General features: G+C 32.9%; 1 protein-coding gene across 1 annotated transcript in view; it reads left to right on the top strand.

Moving 5' to 3' along the window:
* Positions 1–21,345, top strand: part of LOC141570120 (sucrase-isomaltase, intestinal-like) — an 81,178-nt gene extending 59,833 nt beyond the window's left edge. Inside the window, exons 13-23 of the mRNA XM_074325837.2 lie at positions 5,295–5,412; positions 9,213–9,381; positions 10,967–11,083; positions 11,917–12,065; positions 12,827–12,911; positions 14,167–14,223; positions 15,732–15,862; positions 17,441–17,529; positions 19,164–19,213; positions 19,404–19,562; positions 21,147–21,345. Of these exons, the coding sequence (XP_074181938.1) occupies positions 5,295–5,412; positions 9,213–9,381; positions 10,967–11,083; positions 11,917–12,065; positions 12,827–12,911; positions 14,167–14,223; positions 15,732–15,862; positions 17,441–17,529; positions 19,164–19,213; positions 19,404–19,562; positions 21,147–21,209 (1,187 nt within the window). The 3' untranslated portion in view covers positions 21,210–21,345. The remainder of the gene's footprint in view (positions 1–5,294; positions 5,413–9,212; positions 9,382–10,966; positions 11,084–11,916; positions 12,066–12,826; positions 12,912–14,166; positions 14,224–15,731; positions 15,863–17,440; positions 17,530–19,163; positions 19,214–19,403; positions 19,563–21,146) is intronic.
* The last annotated feature ends 37 nt before the right edge of the window (positions 21,346–21,382 follow it).

Here is a 21,382-nt window from a genome sequence, read left to right as displayed (position 1 = left end):
ATCTTCCAAGTGGAAAAAAATTTTTCTCAGTCATTTACTAAATCACACATATCCCTACTTTCAGTGTCATGAAAGAGGCTAATGGTTTTAGAGAAAAACTACTTAAGGAAGACCCTTTAGTCTTTGGCTTCTGCTGAGATGCAAGCCCAACTGTCCAAGCCCAGTGTCTGCCTGAAGTCTGGTCCTTCTGTTGTTTCCTTACATTGCACATGGGAAATCTTTGCAGAGCTTGGGAACCTTGGATTCCACAGATCCAGATAGCCCCTCCTGATGTGCTCCATACCTATGTCCTTACAAATGTCCTTCCTCTTCTCTAGGGTACTGTTAGAGTGTGGACCAAAAGCAGAGCAGCAAAGCTCTGCTTTCCTAGTGCTTTTAAAATTAGTACCTTCTAATATGCAAACACCTCTTTCTCTTATCTCTCCACATACTTTCCTTAGAAAGAAAGGAAATAAACTCCTGGAGGGAAAACTTATGAGTAGAAATAAATTTGTCTGCTAAGAACTAACAGCTTTTTTTTTTCCCCTGAGGGTACGGCTCATAGTGGCCCATACGGGGATCGAACCAGCAACTGTGGTATTATTAGCACCACACTCTAACCAATGGAGGTACCCGGCCACTCCTACAACTACAGCTTTTTAGAAAGCCTTCATAAACATCTGTTGAAATAAAAGAGACATCTTGAAACATCTTAAAACAATAGGGAAAAGAATTGCTAGAATGAAACACAATAACTTGATCAATGACTCCTTCATACTACACTTTACTTGATATTATAGATCTCTGTCATTCCAAGGCTGATTCTATTGTCCTTTAGCTAGATGTGTGCAGCAGCTTCACCTCAAGTTGCACCAAATGCCTGGAGATTAGGTTTCAAAATTTTAGGCTAAACACATGAACATAAGAGTCCCACTAGGAAGGTTCAGACTAGACTTAAAAGGACTAAATTGTACAGAGAAAATATGTAAAATAGGAAATGCTTTTCTTTCATATGAAGTAATGACAATTATTAGTAATATTTATTATAAATATTAATGTTTATTATTCATAATATAGTAATCAAAATACTAAGAATAATATAAAAGACCTATTATTTATATGAACTTTTTCATTTAATTCTCACAACATAAATAAGAATTACTAGTAATTTAAAAATCAGACGTTTCCATGTGTCACACCATATTGTAAAGCAATGTCCTTAGAGCAATGAAATAAGGAAAAGGTTTTTTATAAAGCTTATAAATAAATTACTATTCCCATCTTCCAGATGAAGAAACTGAGGCTCAGAATAGTGAAGTGCCGTACTCGAAGTCACAGGGTTACAATAAATGGCAGTACCAGGATTTGAGCCCATGTTGATCTGATTCCAGCTCTGGGTTCTTTTAACACCATGCTATGCTGCTTACAGTGAAAATGCACACATCAGTAAATTTCTGTCTAGAGGTGCAAGCTGAGCAGGACTGTCATGTAGCAGAGAAAATTTAGGTTTGAAGCTGGCTCTAGAAACTGAGCTTTCATCTTTGGACTTTGTTTGACAGGATTCAGTGCAAGCAGGCAGACACGCACATACAACTATGTCAATCTCGCTCGTTTCTATTAATCTTTGTCAGTTTGAAAACCTCTTAAAGTCATTGTCATGTTACTCAAATAATGCACATTATAAAGCAGAACAAAAGGCAATTTCTTTTCAGACTTTTTTGTATTACAGTAACTTATTGAGTTTATATTCCATACAGTCCAAGGCATGGGGAAAAATAATTTTCTAAGGCAAACTTATCTCCAAACGTAAGTAAAATTATAAAGGTGGTACATTAAAAGAAATGAAAACCTTCTTACAAGCACTTTAAAAAATCTATCCTTAGTGAGTATATCTTTTAATAACCTTTCTGAGATATGCTCCTACTTTTTAAATTTTAGAATTTATGCAGCAAATTTTTCTTTACTAATCTTGCTTCCCTATGTAATCCAAATAAACTTCAGAGATGAATATTTTTTTGTCAGTTCATATGCTATGACAAAAATATATATATTTTGGGGGTACCTATAGAGTACTAGGTACTACCATGTTTCCCTGAAAATAAGACCTAGCCGGACCATCAGCTCTAATGCATCTTTTGGAGCAAAAATTAATATAAGACCTGATATCATTTTAATATACGGCCAGGTCTTATGTAATATAATATAAGACTCGGTATAATATAATATAATATAATACAATACAATACAATACAATACAATACAATACAATACAATACAATATAATAAAATAAATATAAGACTGGGTCTTATATTAATTTTTGCTCCAAAAGATGCATTAGAGCTGATGGTCCGGCTAGGTCTTATTTTCGGGGAAACACCGTATGCTTGATTATTTACATCTCGTTCACCTCTGTTATCACTCGTACAAGATGAATAAATTCTAGAATTCTGCTGTGCAGTATAGTGCCTACAATACTGTATTGTGCACTTAAAATATTTTTAAGAGGGTAAATCTCATGTTATGTGTTCTTATCACTGAGAGAGAGAGAGAGACAGAGAGAGAGAGAGAGAGAGGGAAAGAGAGAGAACATGAGGAAATTTTTGGAGGTAATAAATATAAATATGTTTGATCGTGGTGATGATTTCATGGGCATATTCATATGTCCAAACTCATCAAATTGTATATATTATAAATATGTGCAGTTTTGTCTGTATCAGTTATACCTCAATAAAGCTTTTTTTAAAAAAAGAAAATGGAAAAACTGAAGAGGATCGGTTAATACTTCCTGCGAACACCTTTTAGAAAACAAGAGTTAATCTCCAGTACCCTCTCTCAAAAAACTCAACTTTGACCCTACTATTTGTTTCAACACTGAGTTAATTTGGGAGAAGAATCCCTTCCTGTCCTGATCTCTCCTTTCCAGAAACCCTGAGTTTCTGCCATCAAAAGATAACACTTATTTGCTTCTGTGTATATGAAGAGGCCAGGACTCTTACAGCAGGTAGAGCATGTTAGTGGTACTTCGTATCTCCTCTACTTACCTATGAAAATGCTCAAGTTTTCTTATATAGTTGTGATGTCTTTTCTATTTTTAAAAATCTTTAGGAAGAAAGTCATTTTTTGGTTTACCTTTTTCCCCCTTATATTTAACCTAAACTTTCTATACTTTCTATACTATATTTAACCTAAACTTTCTATATTTAACCTAAACTTTCTATACTTCAAATTTATTTCCTCTTCAGTTTTTTGTAGAAATAGGAGATAATTTCCTAGTTGTGCTCTATGTGAGAATTCTTTATACTCTTGATGAAGGATCTTTTGTTTTCTGTTATGCAAAATACAAAATGCTAGACACGTATGTACTATCTATTCTATGTATCCAAGGGCCTAGAAAACAGAGCCTGAGGCAAAACTTTCTGTTAAAGGTGGGGGTTTTTTTGGAAGTCATGGGGAGGAGGGGAGGAGAAGGAAGGGGAGCAGTCCCAAGACAGGAAAAAGGAAAATGAATTAGGGGGAAAAAGGAAAGCAAATGCAAGATGGCGTTGTACTGAATGGGCCAGAGCTTCACAACGAAATAGAACAAATTGTTCGTCATCTTAATTTTTGTTAATCTGGTGAGAGTGAAATGTCAATTCATTATGTATTTAATCTGCATACCTATGCTTATAAATGAAATTAATCATTTTTCCTCTTCATTGGCTTTTCAGGTTTTATGGACCTGTTCAATGGTTTTCCTCGTTTTTCTACTGAGCCATTAGCTTTATCATACTTATTTTTCAGTTGTGTTACACATATCTCTAGTAATTCCTGCCTTATCTTTTTACTCCTTTTTAAGTATTTTTTTGTTGAACACAAGTTCTTAGCTAAACTATTGTCAAATTTATCAATCCTTTTCTTTATCAATTTGTAACTTAAGAAATACTTTTGAACCTGAGGTCATAAAGATATGTTGAGGTCTAAAGATAAAATATTTTTATACTTTATACTCTACTAGTGGTTGATTTTGAGCAGTATGAGACAACAGTCTAACTTCATTTTTTTTTTTTTTTAATATGAAGAAAGACTTTCCCCAGAACTAATGAAAAGGCCATTCCCTCCTACCCTCACTGATCTGCAGTACTTAACTTTTTCTTATGATAGACATTCATATATACTATAGTTGTTGCTTCTAGACTGTTTTCTGTTCCATTGGTTTTTCTTTCTCGTCACCAATTTGACATGTCTTAATTTCTTCTGATTTATAATAAGCCTTGAAGTAATGTGGGAAATAGATCTTTTTACCTTGACCTTCTTCAAGAGTGTTTTGGCTATTAGACATTAAATCTATAAATCAATTTGGAAAGAATTGGCATCTTTATAATACAGGATTTCCCATGGGATGAGAGTATGGTACTCTCCCCAACCCCCATTTGTCTTTTAAAATTACTTTTCATAAAGTTTTATGTTTTCATGAAATTTTAGACTTATTTGGTTAACCTAATTTCTAGGTTTCTCTATAGTTTTGATTCTATTTTAAATGCCTCTTTTAATCATTTCACCTTGTATTTGTTGCTGACTTATAAACTGTAATTGGTTGTATTTGTTTATTGATTTTTTAAATCCAGAAAATGTGCTAAACTGCAAGATTAATTCTCATAATTTATCTGTTGATTCTTTATGATTTTCGTTCTTATGTAGACATTTATATTATGTATGGATTATGCATAGCATTGGTTCTTCCATTCCAATCCTTCCATCTTTGATTTATTTTTCCTTGCCTTATTGCCCTGGATAAGACTCCAGTACAGGATTAAACAGAATTGGTAATAGCAGCCAATTCTTTTGCAATCTCAATAAAATGTTTTTAATATTTGATTATCATGTATGAATTTCGCTATAGGTATTTTTGTAGATAATCTTAACAGGATTAAGAAAATTTTATTTTATTACTATTTCATTGAGAGATTTTGTCATACATGAAGTTGAATTTTATTAAACATTTTTAAAACGTCTGTTGAGATGATCATATGCTTCTTTTTAAATATATTAATGCATAAATTATATTGATTTTTTGGTGTTAAACTAATTTTATATTTGAGACAAATCCAACTTAGTCTTGATACTAATAGCCAACTATGTCTCATACATTCAAGATACAATTAAAAAATTTTTGTCATGTTATTGTACTACTGTTGTCACCAATTAAAAAATATTCAATGTCTCAAGAAGCTCATACGCTAGTAAGGGTGACCAATATGTAAACAGACAAATGAAATACAATAAAGATATTTAAATTATGTTAAGAATGCATATTTTTATCTTATTTCATTTTTAGATATCACAGGTGGACTTTTGGCTGAGAAAACATTATGTCCCAATTCCAAGACTTATCTGGGATATCATTACGATACACATTCTCTGTTTGGCTGGTCACAAGCAAAACCTACTTTCTAGTGAGTGGTTTGTAAATCTTCTTGAAATGTTTTGTTTTAATATCCACAAATTTTTATTAAAATATCCTTTAAAAAATAGGAGAAAATTTATTTTAAGCAGATGTTACATGTTATTATTTTCTTAAATTTTTTCAAGGACTAGAAAATAATCTTCCTCTTCTAAGCTTTATCTTGCTGATTTATTGTTTTATTAAATGTTCTTTTTGATGTTGCAATAGCACAAAAGCAGAAGAGAATGGCCTTATTAGGGGCATAAAAACTTATCTAAAATAGCTAAAGCTAAAACATTGATTTCAGATAAATATTAGAGACAATTTTGGGACAATTTTATAATGTAGGAAGTAATTGTTAATAAATTATACAGTTTTTAGGGGGTATGTGCACTAATACTGCCTGTGTCTTACTTTATCACCTCTGAATAGAGCCGTTTTAAGCCTGGTTATATATGAATGGGTAAAGTGCTCACCATGAGAGGCATAAGTCAGGATTTGTGCTGCCACTAAGTGCAATACACTGAAAGCTTAGCAGACACTCCTCTTCGCTCCCGTAATTAACAATCCCCCCAGGTCTTGAAGCATCCTCTCAGTGACCACCTGATTCAAGCTGTCCTCTGTGTTACACCATTTCTGTCTTTTCCTATGTATGTCTATCGGGAGACTTTTGTAGCCTATATTAGTGGAATTAGGTTTATGGCTTCAGGTGTAGAGCACTGTGTTTCCATTTAATGCGTCATCCTCGTCTGTCTAAAACAGGTGTTCATTCCAAGTCAAGTTCATTAGAGCACTTTAACAATTTGTCATAAATATAGACAAAATATATATGACTCAGAGTTCGCTTGTTTGATTTATAAAATGAACTCTCAGAAATATGGGTTTTTAAGGTATGAGGATCAAAATAGAACTGATTATTTTGGTCATATACAAATATAGTCCATGTTTATACTTTGGAATATAGCCATTTTCCTAGAGCTATGAATTCAGGGAACTTTATGAAATTTGGTGAACATGATAGAAAATTACAAAGCTGAAGAACAATATAGGGGTCATTTAGCCAGTCTCTCTCTTACCTACTACTGAAAATTTTTTAGGTCTTGATTTGACTGAAAACAAAATTAATACACATATAGTAAACTTGGTAGACAGCATTCTTTTATTTTTAATTTATTTTTTAAATTTATTGGGGTGACAATTGTTAGTAAAATTAAATAGATTTCAGGTGTACAATTCTGTATTACATCATCTATAAATCCCATTGTGTGTTCACCACCCAGAGTCAGTTCTCCTTCCATCACCATATATTTGATCCCCCTTACCCTCATCTCCCACCCGCCACCCCCCTTACCCTCTGGTAAGGTAGACAACATTCTGAATACATTTTTTAATGTGGCTAATTCAAAAATAGAATAATATGTCACCAATGTAAAACAGAGAGAAGTTTAAATGGCTTATAATTATTTGAAGTTTGTTTGTCTTATTTTAATAAGCCATTTCAGATTTCTATTGAAAAGGCAAGGAATCAGTTCTTCAGATTTTAGAATGTACCACTCAAACCTAGGTTACCCAAGAAATTGCTAATTGTGTTTAACTCATCAAAGAATGTAGTAGACAAGAAGGAGATGGAGGAAAAAGAGAACTAGAAGTAATTTAGACATGTTTCCTCTTCAGTGTTCAAAATTATACTTCTGAACACTTTTCTTATCTCAGGGATAAAATGAACATGCCTTCCAAATTCTGAACTTAATGAAATTCAAACAAAGAAAGTTACTTTCCGGAAGGCATAAAAATAGTTTTAAGTGGAAGCATTAGCAAGCTGCATCTAGAGAAAGCATAGTGTTTTACTGAATTTATTATTAAAGCATCTGTCAATCAATTTAATCTAACAATTTAACTTTGTTCCCCCCTCATTATTTTACTCTTGAGAAACTAAATGATTAGTCTTGGAGCTCTAGGTAAATAATAGTTAAAACTGAGATTCCAGCTGTATAACTAGGCTGAAGCAGATCTGGGGCTCTAACTGCTAGGCACAGTTTATAAAGCACAGGACGAAAATGAGTCTTTACCAAGCACATGTTATGTGCTACCTTGGTTGGGAGAGGTGCTTTCGTATATATATATATGTTTCATTTCAACATTACAACAACCTTATGAAGTTAAGCATTGTTAGCCTCATTTTATTAAGTAACATGCTCAAAGTTATATGTATTTTGTAGGGAAGAGCTAGATAGTTTAAACTAGATCTTTTTGATGGCAAAGCTTATTTCAGTTCATTTTTTATTTATAGGTTTGATTTAAAAACAGCTAAACATAGCTCCCAAATACCTTGCAGTTTTTCCCTTAGCTATAATTTTAACTCTAACCCCAATATATTGAAAGAAATATTGGGAGGGCCTGGCACAGTCCTTATTCTCAAAGTGACTGAAAAATCCTTGATTTTTTCTGTTGACTCTAACAAGGAATAACTATGTGACTTTGCCTAGGTAACTTATCTTGAATCTTTCCATCCCCTACAGAATGCAACTAACAATACTCATCCTTCAAAACTGTATACCCTCTTGTAAAATAGGATTAAAAGCATGAAGTTGTTCATGAGATGAGTCTCCATTCTTAATGATTATCATTGTTCAAATTTATATATTCTCTTCCTGACAATTAATTAAGGAATGCCATATCTATTGGCTAAAGCTAAATGATATTTTTCTTTACATACCTAAATATAAATTAATACTATAAGAAGTTTGTATATCAAGATGGTATGATTGTCATCTATTTCAACATCCAAGAAAATATTAAATTACTTTTTCTTCCCTCACTCTTTCAAAAAATATTTTTTGAGCACCTAGTATGTGGCAGGCATTGTTCTAAACACTGGGGATAATCAATAAACAAAACAGAAACAAGTCCCTGCCTCCTTTATATTTCACTAGATTTTAGCAAAGTTTTCCAGTATGAAAAGAAGTATATCAACTTTGTAAATAAATTGATTTTATTGTGTATAATAGTGTAGATTTATGGATTGAAACAACTGTCAGAATTTCAGTGAAGTTACAACATGATTTGATATAAAAGGCAAAAATGAAATACAGAAGAATATGAATGGTTGTCAAAAATAGGAGTGAAATTGAAATAAAGTGGAGACTAAATTTAGAATGTTAAGGAAAAGAATAAGGTTGAGCATTCAAGTTAAATTCAAACAAAAGAACAACTAAAGCAAAAACTTATAATAATGCTACTAAAAATCGGCACAAATATTCTTTTTCATGTACATGTAAGGTTTCACTAAGGAAATATAATCGATTATCAAACAAAAATTACTCGCATTTTCAACATTCGTATGAAAGCCACCATATTAAAATAACACAGAATCTTAAAAAATGTTGAGGCCCAGGACCCAATCCTAAATAGTCTGATTTAATTAATCAAGGATGGTGCCTTGGCATTGGTTTTATTTTTTCGTAAAGCTCTCAGATAGTTCTAATATACAGCCATGGTTGTCAAACCTATACTACTTGCACAATACTATAACTCAGAAGAAAAGTTTAGTGTAAGAAAATTTGGTTTGGATGTCTATCATTGTCTTTTCACTGTTTCATGAAATGTATAAAATAGTTTACCTATGGTAATTTCTCTTTTTATTCTCCTCATTCCCTCCATTTCATGTTCACAGAGATTTATACCTTTGATAAAATAGTTAAATTACATGAAATTGGGACTTGTCCATACACGTTAAGATCATGTGTTTTTTTTGGGGGGAAGGATCCTTTTAGAATAACACTGAAGATGGTTTTCTTATGTTTTTTCCAGTGCTTGTCAGAATGCTACAGGAAAGCGAGCATTTGTTTTGAGTCGTTCCACATTTGTTGGGAGTGGGAAATACACTGGCCATTGGCTAGGTGATAACTTCTCACGTTGGAAAGATATGCACATGTCAATCATTGGCATGCTAGAATTTAATCTCTTTGGAATTCCATATGTAAGTTTTAAAATTAAGCAATTAATTAAATTAACGCCTATCTGTCAATCAATATTATTTGCGGGAGCCAAACTTACTTTTATGAAGATAAAATACACTCAAGTTGTTTTCAGGACATTATGTATAATACACTGCACTTAGCCACTGTAAAATTGCCCTCCATCTAGGCAGATCTCAAGAGAATCACATAATTCTTAATTTTTTTGTTGTTTGTTTTATGTCACTGAGACACTAAGTCATGGTAAAATTGGAGAAGTTTATTTCCTCTGTCATTCACATGTATCCCCTTTCCCCATCCACAACTCTTATACAACCTATTATTATGAGCTTTATAGATAATGGATGAAAAAAGGAGAGATAAACATCTTGGAAGGAGGTATAGGAAGTTTACCCAGATGTGTCTCCATCTTCTATTGAGGGAGGAAGTGAAATTACTAATAAACCAACAAAATACTCCAAACACACAACAGAAATATTTCCTCATCTGAGCCCTAGTGGTAAACAGTTTAGCTATTAAAAAATTTGCTGCTATGTTAACAATTTGAGAAGTTTTATTGTAGCAGATTCCCCATATGCCAATGACTTTTCATAAGAAAAAATACAGAGTAATACTTATTTTATTTTGGAAAGCTGCAAATAACATTGTTGGACACTTTCAAATTTAGTGAGAATTGCATTTGTTGTTCAAGTGATGAATTAGGTACTTTCAAAGAGGAATTGGCTAAATAAATATTGAAAATGAAATATAGCTTCAATTTTTGTCTGGACCAGAAACTGACAGGCAAAACGTATAATATAAGCAGCCTTAGAGAGGAAGGGAGCATGACAGCCATGGTCTTTCTCCACCAAAGATCTTAAAGTTTTAGTAGAGTATAGATGACAACCTCTGTGCTTTGGGAGACTAACATTTTAATGACAAGTGACATGTTTTATGACTCCACGCTTTACTTTGTCATCACTTTTTAGCCTACAAACTTCGACATTAATTGAGTTTTGGGGTTAAAGATTGCTTTTCTGAGAGAACAAGAGGGGCTCTGGAATAAATAATTTGAAGACTGAGAAAGGCTTTCATCAGATGTCAGGAAACAAAGTATCTGTACCTTTATATGATAAAAAGGAGAGTACAGTCACGTGCAATATTCCTGGGGCCTTTTTTTTCTCAGTCTGAGTGGTTAGCCGTTAAGGTTTTGGATTAGCGACATGTTCTATGTCTTTAACTCTCATATTGAGACAGGAAATTGACAATGCTGTACTTGGGGGGGGGGGAAGCATTTGTAGGCATGCTGGGTTACCCAAAAAGACTCCTTTTTTTTTTTTTTGGAGTCTTCTTTCTTATACAACAATGTAGCCCGCAGTTTTCCTTTAATCAAGGTTGGACAAGAGGGACCTGTCACTATTTTATTCCAAATGTTCTTCTCAAGGAGGATTTTTACACTTTCAGATTCCACATCATGAAAACAATATCTTTGTGGCCTTAAACACGTTTGTCATTAAAAATACTCGCATAACCTAAAATATTTCACTGTGGATTTTATGGCTAAATTAATAAATGCTATATTTTGAAGTCATGAAAATCTTTCCCCAGGTTGGAGCTGATATATGTGGTTTTAACGAAGAGACAACTTATGAACTTTGCCTCCGTTGGATGCAACTTGGGGCGTTTTATCCCTTTTCCAGAAATCATAATGCAATTGGAAATAAGGTGAGTGAAAGTTAATGTAACATGATAACTGCTACATCCAGTATTAACCTGTATTTAGGAACTGGGGTTAGAAAAAATATCTATATATGCTCATAAAAATATGAATTTAAAAAGTCAAACTGTTTTTCAATGTAGCTGTTGAAATATGTGATTGGTGTGTTTTTTTTTTTAAGTTATGTTACTGATTTTATCAAGAACTGTGAGAGAATAATAAGAAATAAATGTTGGAGCAATAGCTTTGCTAAACTTCTAAAAGAGCATCATTTTTAATTTTGCCTTTGTAACACAAGGTAGCTACAGACAAACCTGTGATATGTGTAGTAATCTTTCCTTAGTAACTCATAATCTACCAAATTTCAAGTTTTTGTTTTAATGGCAGGCAGATATTATAGTATAATGTGATATAAGCATCTCTCTTCAGTCTGAAGGCAAAATCATTCCTCAGCCAATGGCTGCAAACTTGCTCTCTCTTAAGGAGAGGGTATTGTGATGATCTTTCATTAGAAATGATTTGAAACTTTTCTGTTAGCTGGGGATACTATATATATATATCATATATATATATATATATATATATATATATATATATGATATATATATATAATATATATATAATATTACACACTATAATTTGTAAACTTTATTGAAACTACTTAATTGAGAAACAACTCTGCAATAACCTACAACTGTGAAAGGCTTTCAAGCAAAGAGAAATAATATCTTTAAAATGTCTGCTTCTCTCTAATCATCCCCCACAAAGAGAAAAAAAATAAATAACACTTAAAATTTCCCTCTTCGGGTAATAAGTCTATTGAAATGTTTCTCTTTCCTAGGAACAAGACCCTGGAGCATTTGGAGAAGAGTTTGCTGAAATTTCCCGTTCTGCGTTAAAGACTAGATACTTATTACTGCCTTACTTATACACCCTCTTCTACCAGTCTCATGTCAATGGGAATACAGTGGTCCGAGGATTGATGCACGAGTAAATCACACTTAATGTTGTTCTAGTATTAGATTTTCTACCACATAGATTCTAGAAGCCTGGATTTTCCTAGTAAGGGAAATATTTAGGAGAAAAAGAAATAGGCAAATTAGTTTTTTTCCCCACTGGCTACGATTAGAAATAATTTAGAGATTTGAAGAATTTAGTTAAGAAAATATTTTCAATCATTAAAAGAAAAAGCTGTGTCTTGCTGTCTCAGTAGTGTGAAATATAGAAAAAAGATGACACACGGTCCCGTCCACAGAGAACTGGGAAGATTGCAACTAACAGATTTGAAAAAAATAGGATAAAATATAGAACATTATATGTTTATTTCTTGTCTGTATGGCATAGGCTATAAAATGCTTTAAAAAGTGGTAGAAAAATTCCATGAAAGGCAAGGTCATTGTTAAATGAAACAGGGACAGCTTTATGAAGAGGTAGGATTGATACTGAACCTTAAAGGCTGTTTAGGATGCAAAAGGGAACAACAAAAACTTGGACAATTTGATTACTTGGCACTATTTTGACCTAAGCTTTAATGCTCATTTATCTTTTGGTCAGGGAAAACAACTGATTCCAATTGCTTCACTTGACTATTAGATTTTATTCCTAAAGCACTGCTTGTATTCTAAACCCTGTTTTTATCTTTTTGGTTTTCTTGGTGTTGTCACCATGAACCTGAGGTGGTTAAGATGTCAGTTGCTTATCCAAGGACATTAATTTGATTAAATTAATGGTTTCTCACCCTAAAACTCTAGATTTCCTTCAGATCCTCAGGCTCTGGAAATTGACAGAGCATTCCTTTGGGGACCAGCTTTAATGATTGCTCCAGTTCTTGAAGAGGTAAGCACTGGAATTTTATATCAGCACAATATAATTATTCACAGCAGTTTATATTGCTGCCATTTGATACTTACAACCAGTCCAGGCTTGCTATAGTCTCCTATTTTTCTTACATCATTTTCATTCTTTTATGTGAAAAGAATGTATTTATATGTTTATTTTGCATTGTAGAAAGTGTACTTCATGTTAAGTAAATCTCAGCAAAACTGAAATAAATCCTTCTGCTATTCAAGATTCTGAATTTGTTCTCAAGATAATTTGCAGAAGATATTGACTCCCAAATATATGCCATATTAAAAAGAAGAGAGACAAACTCCTTTGTTCACCTGTGCCAATATAATAGCAAGAAACCTATTCTGAGAACATCAGTTGCTTCATTAGCCTTTTCCAAATAAACCCAAATTTCTGGTTCAGATCCATTTGTCTTTCTCCTCCAGATAGTACTTTGGTCCCAAGGGGAAGGGATAACATGAATGTAATCTGAGAGAACTGGGGGTGAAAGCCACTTATGCAGGAGAATAGGCAGGATAGATGTCATGAGGATGAGGATGCTTTGACAACAAATCTGTGCAAACTTTCAGGACTAAATATTAGAATTCCCGGTGATAGAAAAAATACTTTCAAGGCTGCCTGTTTCTTGTGTTGATTTTCTCTAGCTTTGATGAACTTGTCACAGCTACAGGAGACCTAAAATTGGGCCTTTATGGGATTTTTCAGAGCAACTATTTTCTATATTTCTGGATTGTTCTTGACTATACCACAACTTGTATCTAAACACACACACACACACAAACACACATAACATAGGTATATATGTATATGTATATATGTAAACATATATATTATATATATATGAGTTTCATATTGTACATTTTTTAATAATTCTTTCACAATTACCATTAAGCTAAAATGACACTAAGTAATTGCACGGTTAGTAATAGAATATATCTACATTGTACTGAAACTAAATATTTCGAAATATAGCAAAACCAATTAGGTTCTTTAGAAAACATTATCAACAGTGTACATTAAAATTCTATAATCTACACATGAAACATATTTTCTGATAGATCATGTGTGTTTCATGGAGATTCTCTAGCTCTCCTGCATAAATAATCATGTATGAGTTGACTGGCACTTCGTTTTAATGCTAAATAAGATAGAATTCAATATCCAGAGAGCTGAATGTATTTTTACTGGAAAATTTTAATTCAACAAAATGTTTTGAAAAGTAAAACGTTTTCTTTTTCCAAAGGGAGCAAGAGCTGTGGATGTGTATTTCCCTGAAGCATCCTGGTTTGACTTTTATACAGTATGTATTTTGGACATTTTATAGAAAAAAATAATATACAACCGTGAACTCAGAGGTTTATTAATATATGGTCTCTTTTTCACTATTTTTATATGACTTCTAGAGTCTTGGGCTGTATAATTCTGATGACTTAAGTCTTTCTGAAGCCCTTTGGTTACAACTGTTTACTCTTCTCAAAATGATAGAATTAGGCCAAATATTTAAGGTGAGAGATGGAATGAATTTTTTTAGAAGAAGAGTAGGCATTTCTTTTATGCAAACATTTAAATGTTTAAAAGCATATGACTCTCCATAGTGATGGTTCTTTATAGTAGTGTGAAATAGATATTATAATCCATGAATTAGATACTTTATCTTAAATAAACAGAACCCATTCAAGCTAGCTCAACTATGGGCTTTATTATGGGGGCTATACGTAAACTGACAAAAGAAATTGTATTGAAATCTAAGAGCAGCAACTGTAATACACGTAGCATTGGATTTCCTAGAGAAATTCAGGATTCTATCACAAAAGTCTGTGAGATTTCAGTCCAGTGTTGTATCATTACCAGGACTCAGAATTCCATGGGATCTTTTTGTTTTATTAACAACTGGCTTCTAAAGGGCCTCAGATTCTAATGCACTTATATTTTGATACATCCTTTGTGCTTCTGAGATAAGTGTCAGTTTCTTTCCCTGTTTTATAGTTCAAATTTCCCAAAAATACAATATTGATCTAACTCATTTTTTCTACCTAGGCTCCTAGACAGTGGTAACTATGGTCTCCATGATGGAGTAGAGTGATAGAACATGAGGGGAAGCAATGTGACATCTCTACTGTAGAACAGCTATTTTAACTGACTTCAGTTCTCCCATTCTTTTAGAATGTTTTACTGAACGTTGGCTAATCTCACCCAGTCTTCAAGAAATTTTTATGGGAATAAATTTTAATGATAAACATAGGACTAATCCCAAATTGGAAGAAAGGATATGTGATCTATTTTCAAATTATCAATTAGGTGACTGATTAAGTGGTATTAAGAATTCTCCATCTTGTGATCAGATTATTATAATACCTTAAAACAATTAAACCAATGTGTTTCATACTATATTTTGCAGACATACTTCATAAATTTCCTTAAATATTTGCATTAAATTTCATTTCTTAATAAAATTGAACTTTTAAGAAGAGAGTAATAAAAACGCTCACACACAAGTGTTACTACATCAAAATTTAATTCTATGGAGCCCAATGTCATGTTAATTTGTATTCTTGTTTAAGTTTTTAGTAAGTAAATATGGGTATAAAGTTGAACTTCTGAAATAAGTTCATGTGTTTTACATATTGGAGTTTATGTAGTTTTTTTTCTTTTTTTAAACACAGATGTAGACATTTAAATCACCCTTCCTATTAGTGAATTCCATGAGTACTTTGTTGAATTTAAACAGAAGTTTGGATTTTAACTTCCTGTGTCTCCTGAAATGAGCTATGTCATTGGAATGGTTAACACTGGCTTGTTCTGTGCTAGGGGGATCGTGTATCAGTTTCATGGAAGAAGAGGTTTGTTGAGGTTCCTGCTCCTCTGGATGTAATTCCTCTTTTCATTCGTGGAGGATATATTCTGCCAACACAGTTTCCAGCCAGAACAACAGAGCTGAGGTAACAGGCACATCCTGTCAGGAGACTTCATACTAAGTTAGGGATTTGACCTTCCTGTTGAGGTCAAACTTCCTGCTTGGGGAGTATCTGAGGAGGGGGTGTTTGTGAGTAGGTGGCCAGTGACAAGAGAGTGGCTCAATCAGCAGTGCAATTAATTACTAGTATATATGTGTGTGTTTGTATATGTTTGTGTGAGTCAGTGTGGTCATGTGTGTAGATGAGAGAGAAAAAGGAGAAGAAAGAGAAGAAAAAAAGGAAAGAGAAAGATTACTAGATGATATGCTTGAACATTTGATCCAGTTCCAAGCTATCTTGCCCTAAATATTTTCACTTTATCATTTTTAAGACAGCCAGTGATTTCTAATTCATGCATTCTCCCCGAGGTTTTATATGAAGGCTAGGTCAGGATCCTTGTGTTTTTATCCATTTAGGTTATATTTAATTAGCCTTTTTTTTTTTCTCCATAGATATGTAATGAAAGATTTTTCTAGCAAACAGATTTTTAAGCACTAATAATTATTTTATATTTCTGTTGTATATCAAAGATTCATAATAGCAAATACAAATCTCTAATCTGCATAATTGAAAATAAAATCAGCTAAAACTATGCACCATTATTAGAGAGAAGTTTTGGCTTGACATGTTTGAAATACTGAGAACTCCCTGGGTATACCTTGAACTATATACTAGATTTATAGTTTCCAAATACTGACTTGAAAATTTAGATTCATTTTATTTCAAGTTAATATATTATTGTTCATTGCCAAGAAAGAAGAGAGGATCCCATGCCTAACGTTTCATTTCAATAGAAAATATTTAATGAAATAAGTGTATTTTATATAAAAACAAAATATTTTTCTTAAGGAATTCTCACTATAGCTCAATTTCTGCAAAAGTAAGACTGTTTTATCACTTATACTGTGCAGTTCTTTTCTCATTATGCAATTTTCTGTTGCCAAGTGGTTAGGATCAAATCCTTGAGTTTTGTTTCCATTGTGGAATCACATAAATAGGTCATACGGATCCTGTCGTAGGAGTCATCCTTGCTCCTGAGATGTTAAGACAACTCCCAGCAGAGCAGACTCTCCACATTACTATATAAGCTTCATTCCCTGGAATCCCATTGATCATACTTTAAAATCAGCTTCCAGGTTCCCAGTTCCAATGACTTTGGCAATTTTATTATAACTTTTTCTTCGTTGTAGATAAGCCAAAGAAACTGAGGGGGTGCACCTTCAATTATCATGGTGTAATAATTATTTTATTACCCTATTAGTTATAAAAACCTTTACTTTTTCCAAGTGGAACGCATTTAAGAAGTCCGAGCTATTGCAATCACTCCCTACCCCGACTCTCTCAACTCCCTCAGATTGAGCTGTTCAGAGCAGAAAGAGGTTGCTTAAGGATGTTTTAAGTTTCCAATCACTAGAGATATTCAAGGATAAATTTAGTGGAAGTTGGGTAAAAATGCTTAAGAAAAGACTCAACATTTTTCTCGGCAGTTTCATGAGATGTTTGGAGTTAAGTCCTTGAAACTCTGAAAATATAATTTTTACTTTTTTTTTTTTTTTTTTTTAGCCGTCAGAATCCTTTTAGCCTCATAATTGCTCTAGATGAACAGGGAGAAGCATCTGGCTCCCTTTTCTGGGATGATGGTGATTCTATTGGTAAGTAGATCAACACGTACAACAGTTGAAATATTCTGGATTTTAATATGACTTTACATAAAATTAAAAATTGGATACTTATACTAATAAAGTAAGATATAATGGACACCATGGCAAGATTCTGCTTTTCCCAACATTACTGTCCAAGAACCTGAAATTTTACTGAGATCTCTGGCTACTTCTCTGGGATAGACAACACAGGTGACACCATTATCTCCAGGAAGGTGCTAACAAATTACACTATGGTTACCTGAGAGGGGAGAGCATTTATCTTATTAGTAAGCTAAAGTAAAATTTGTCTCATTAATTTATTTTCACTTTGGAAAGGGTGGAGTTTCCAGTCTTAAGGAATCAAACTTTCAGTGGAAATTTGTAAGAACTTGGCTTTGGTGGCATAGCTGCTAGGCTAATGGAAGGAAGAACTGCTGAGATTCTGTGGTGAGGAGACATGGACCATCATTTGAAGGATGATGTATAGTAGAGGAAGAGGTACAGCTTGAACTGAGAAAAGAGCATCAAGACTTAGCTGGCTAAGGCACAATATCAATGGTTTTACTTATTCATTTATTTCTCGTTCCCATTTTCTTCATTCTAATCTCATAGATCAGCAAACTATAGAAAGGCTTTCCCGGGAACAATAGAAATGATTATATTGTTAAGAAGATAAGTGCTTACTGTATATGATAAATATATTCAAAATAGCCACATTTTAAAAATCAGAAATGGGTTTTCAAGGAGATGGGCACTAACCCACAGAGATTATAATGCCTATGGGGTTACTGATAAGAACATCTCTTCTATCCCCATATTAGTTGACTTTACATCCATCATTCTTTTATTGCCCCTCTTTCATAAGCAAGAAAGACAGGGAAGAAGGAGAATCATTTTCATGAGGAAGATAAAAAGGTAGAAAAAGATAAATAGGAAGATACACTCCTAATCTTATATATAGACAATATGGCTGGTTGCTTCTGTGGTAGAAATTAAGAAGATGGTACAGAGGCTGCGAATGCCTGTATTTTCATGATAATCAGCATTCTTTTGGGTCCTTTTTCTTTTTTTCAGTGAATTACCTCAGGATGCACTGATTAAATCTCTAACACTTAAAAGAGATTATTTTTAAAATTTAGAGGACAGGGAGTGAAATTAAAAAATATTGGTGACCGGGGAGAAAGGTAGATATGTCTGTCTGTGATTTTGAGTTTGCATATATATGGACAACAGAGAGATATGTGGGAGGAGGTTGTCTCTAAAGTTGTTATGCTATATCCCTCCTTACCAAACTAAAGTGTGGAAAACATGTCTAAAACAAAACTCTTTTCTCTCTAGTTTTCCATATAAAGGAAGGATGAAAAGTGAGGGAAAAAGTGGGAGGCATGGTATGATGAGGCCTACTTAAAAATCAGGTTAACTTTTTTAATTTTTCAAAGAGCATCATGAAACATGTAAGTCTGAAGCCAGTGATAATTCAACTATGTTTTGCCCAATAATTGCTAGAAAATTTAAAGGATTCCAAGTATAAGGCTTAGCCAAGACCTTGTGGATTTGGAGTTTTATTGATCAGAATTTAAATTTAAAAAATATTAAAAGGTAAAATTGACCTTTGTTTTCTAATACTAATACTTATTTTGCAGATTCCATTGAAAGGGAAGAGTACTTCTATGTTGAGTACCAATTCAGTAATGTAAGTTTAAACATTCAATATTTGTTGTGACATAATTGTTCATTTTTATGAAGAAAAATGTATTCTAAGGGATTTTAAAAAATTAGAAGTGTTTCAAAGTATTGGCCATTCTCCAAATCACATTGTGCCGTAAACCTCTATGTATTGTCTTCATTTGTTTAAAATTCTTTTCTCTCCTCCTTAACAACAGAAAGTTCTAAAAGCAACTGTGGTTAAAAATGGTTACCGTGGAATTGCGACTCTGGCATATGACACTATTCAGGTCCTTGGTTTCACCTCAAAGCCAAATGTTGTTTTTCTGAATGGACAAACCATCCCAAGCAACAGAATACAGTATAGTTCCAATGGGGTAAGAGTTACGCACTATTGATTTGAAAGACAAATTTTCCTTATTAAATCTTAAGTGCTAATAATTGAATTTTCCCTGAACGTTACTTCCTTGCCAAAAACACAGATCACATTTCTGAAATAACAACTTGCATATTTCTTGAACTCAAGGAAGAACAATTAGCACAGCATTATATTTCTAGATAAATGCATGCCCATGTCAGGGCTAGAAACGTTGTTGGATTAAATGTCACAAATGATATCATGCAAAGGCTGGTGTGTTCCTCGGCAAATGTAATATAAAGAAAGGATAAGATGGGTGGCTAAAATAAATGAGAATAAAGTGCATGGAAAATTAGAAGTGGAAAGGTTCTGGAAAGACTGTGCTTCAGTTCCTTCTCATTTAGCAGATGAGAAAACTGAACATCCAGTTAGGTGAAGTTACTTACCAAGGCCGTGTACTTTAATAATTACAGAACTGAGTCTTCACCTTGAATCTTCTGCCATTTCACAGCTCTTTCCTTCTACTCTTTTCCATTTGGAAATTAAACATTTATTGAGCTCATACTAAGATTGGAAGTGTGTATTTGCAATAAAAATATGCTTATAGATATAAGACACAATCCTCAACCCTGAAGAACTTAATAGCATGTGGAATAGACACCAAAGGCCTATAATAGAAGGATGCATCTATAGATTTCAGAGCCTCTGAAGCCCTCATTGCATTTCTAAAACCTTATCATATAGCATAATATAATGGTCTTTAATACTTATACAGAACAGAGACACAGAGCTTAAGATACTGAATTTTCATTTCTTTCTTTAAAATTAAGAACTAATTGATAACAAAGTCATTTGAATAATAGTCTATTCTAAATTTACCCCTCTTTAATTTTCAATCTGGGGAGTTTAGTTAAATAAGTTGTTTGATATCTTAATCATAATAGTAATTCTTTACTTGAAGTTTTATAACTTACAAAGGACTTTCAGCAACATGAGTCTGTTTGATTCTCACCATACTCCTGGGCATAGGAATGTGTGGCCAATATTATCATCCAGATGTAAGAGAAGAAAAAACAGTGTCATAGAGTCATCTTACAGTTAGTAACAAAGTGACAGGAAACCTGAGCTGCCCTTCCTTGTCCCTCTGTACTGTTTCTCTTTTCTAAGTTCCAGATAAATGAAAAGTGATTGATTAAGTCAAGAAATAAAACAATAACACCTCTGTTGGGAAATTAGTTTCACAAATTTTGGTTTCATGCATGTATGTGGTTGATCTTAAATAAGAGAAAAAAATTCCAGAAGAACTTAATACAGTTCTGTAGGATCTCTTTTGAATAAAATAAGTTAATTGGAGGGCTGTATAGACTAATATTGTTAGAGTCTGTGAATCACTTAATAACTGTAACTTACTCCAATATATGTTATATATTACATAAATTATATATATAATATGCATTACATGTAAATATTTAAAAGTTATACCTTAACAACTGATAACATTTAATTATCTTTATAGCATCATGATTCAATAACTTCAACAATAGCTAAGTTTCTTTATATTGATTTACTTTTACTAATTTACTTCTTCTCTCATTTGTTACAGAAAACCACCTTATGGGTATCTGTGCCCCTTTTCCAGGAGCTGACCATTTCATTTGAGTACTGAAAAAATTTATTTCAATAAAAACCAAAACAACAGTAGTAAAAGTTATCTACAACAGTTACTTAGAACAATTAAAAATTATTTGAATATATGCAAATCGTTGTTTCATTTGAAAAGAAATACAATTATAGTACTTCAATTTTGTGTGTTGCCTGTTTGTATTACTCAAATTCTCT

The sequence above is a fragment of the Rhinolophus sinicus genome, chromosome 1 (genome assembly GCF_057876585.1).
Source record: "Rhinolophus sinicus isolate RSI-liver-muscle chromosome 1, RSI-T2T, whole genome shotgun sequence".
Classification (NCBI taxonomy): domain Eukaryota; kingdom Metazoa; phylum Chordata; class Mammalia; order Chiroptera; family Rhinolophidae; genus Rhinolophus; species Rhinolophus sinicus.
Note: the sequence above shows the minus strand (reverse complement) of the source record. Positions and strands in the feature narration are given on the sequence as shown.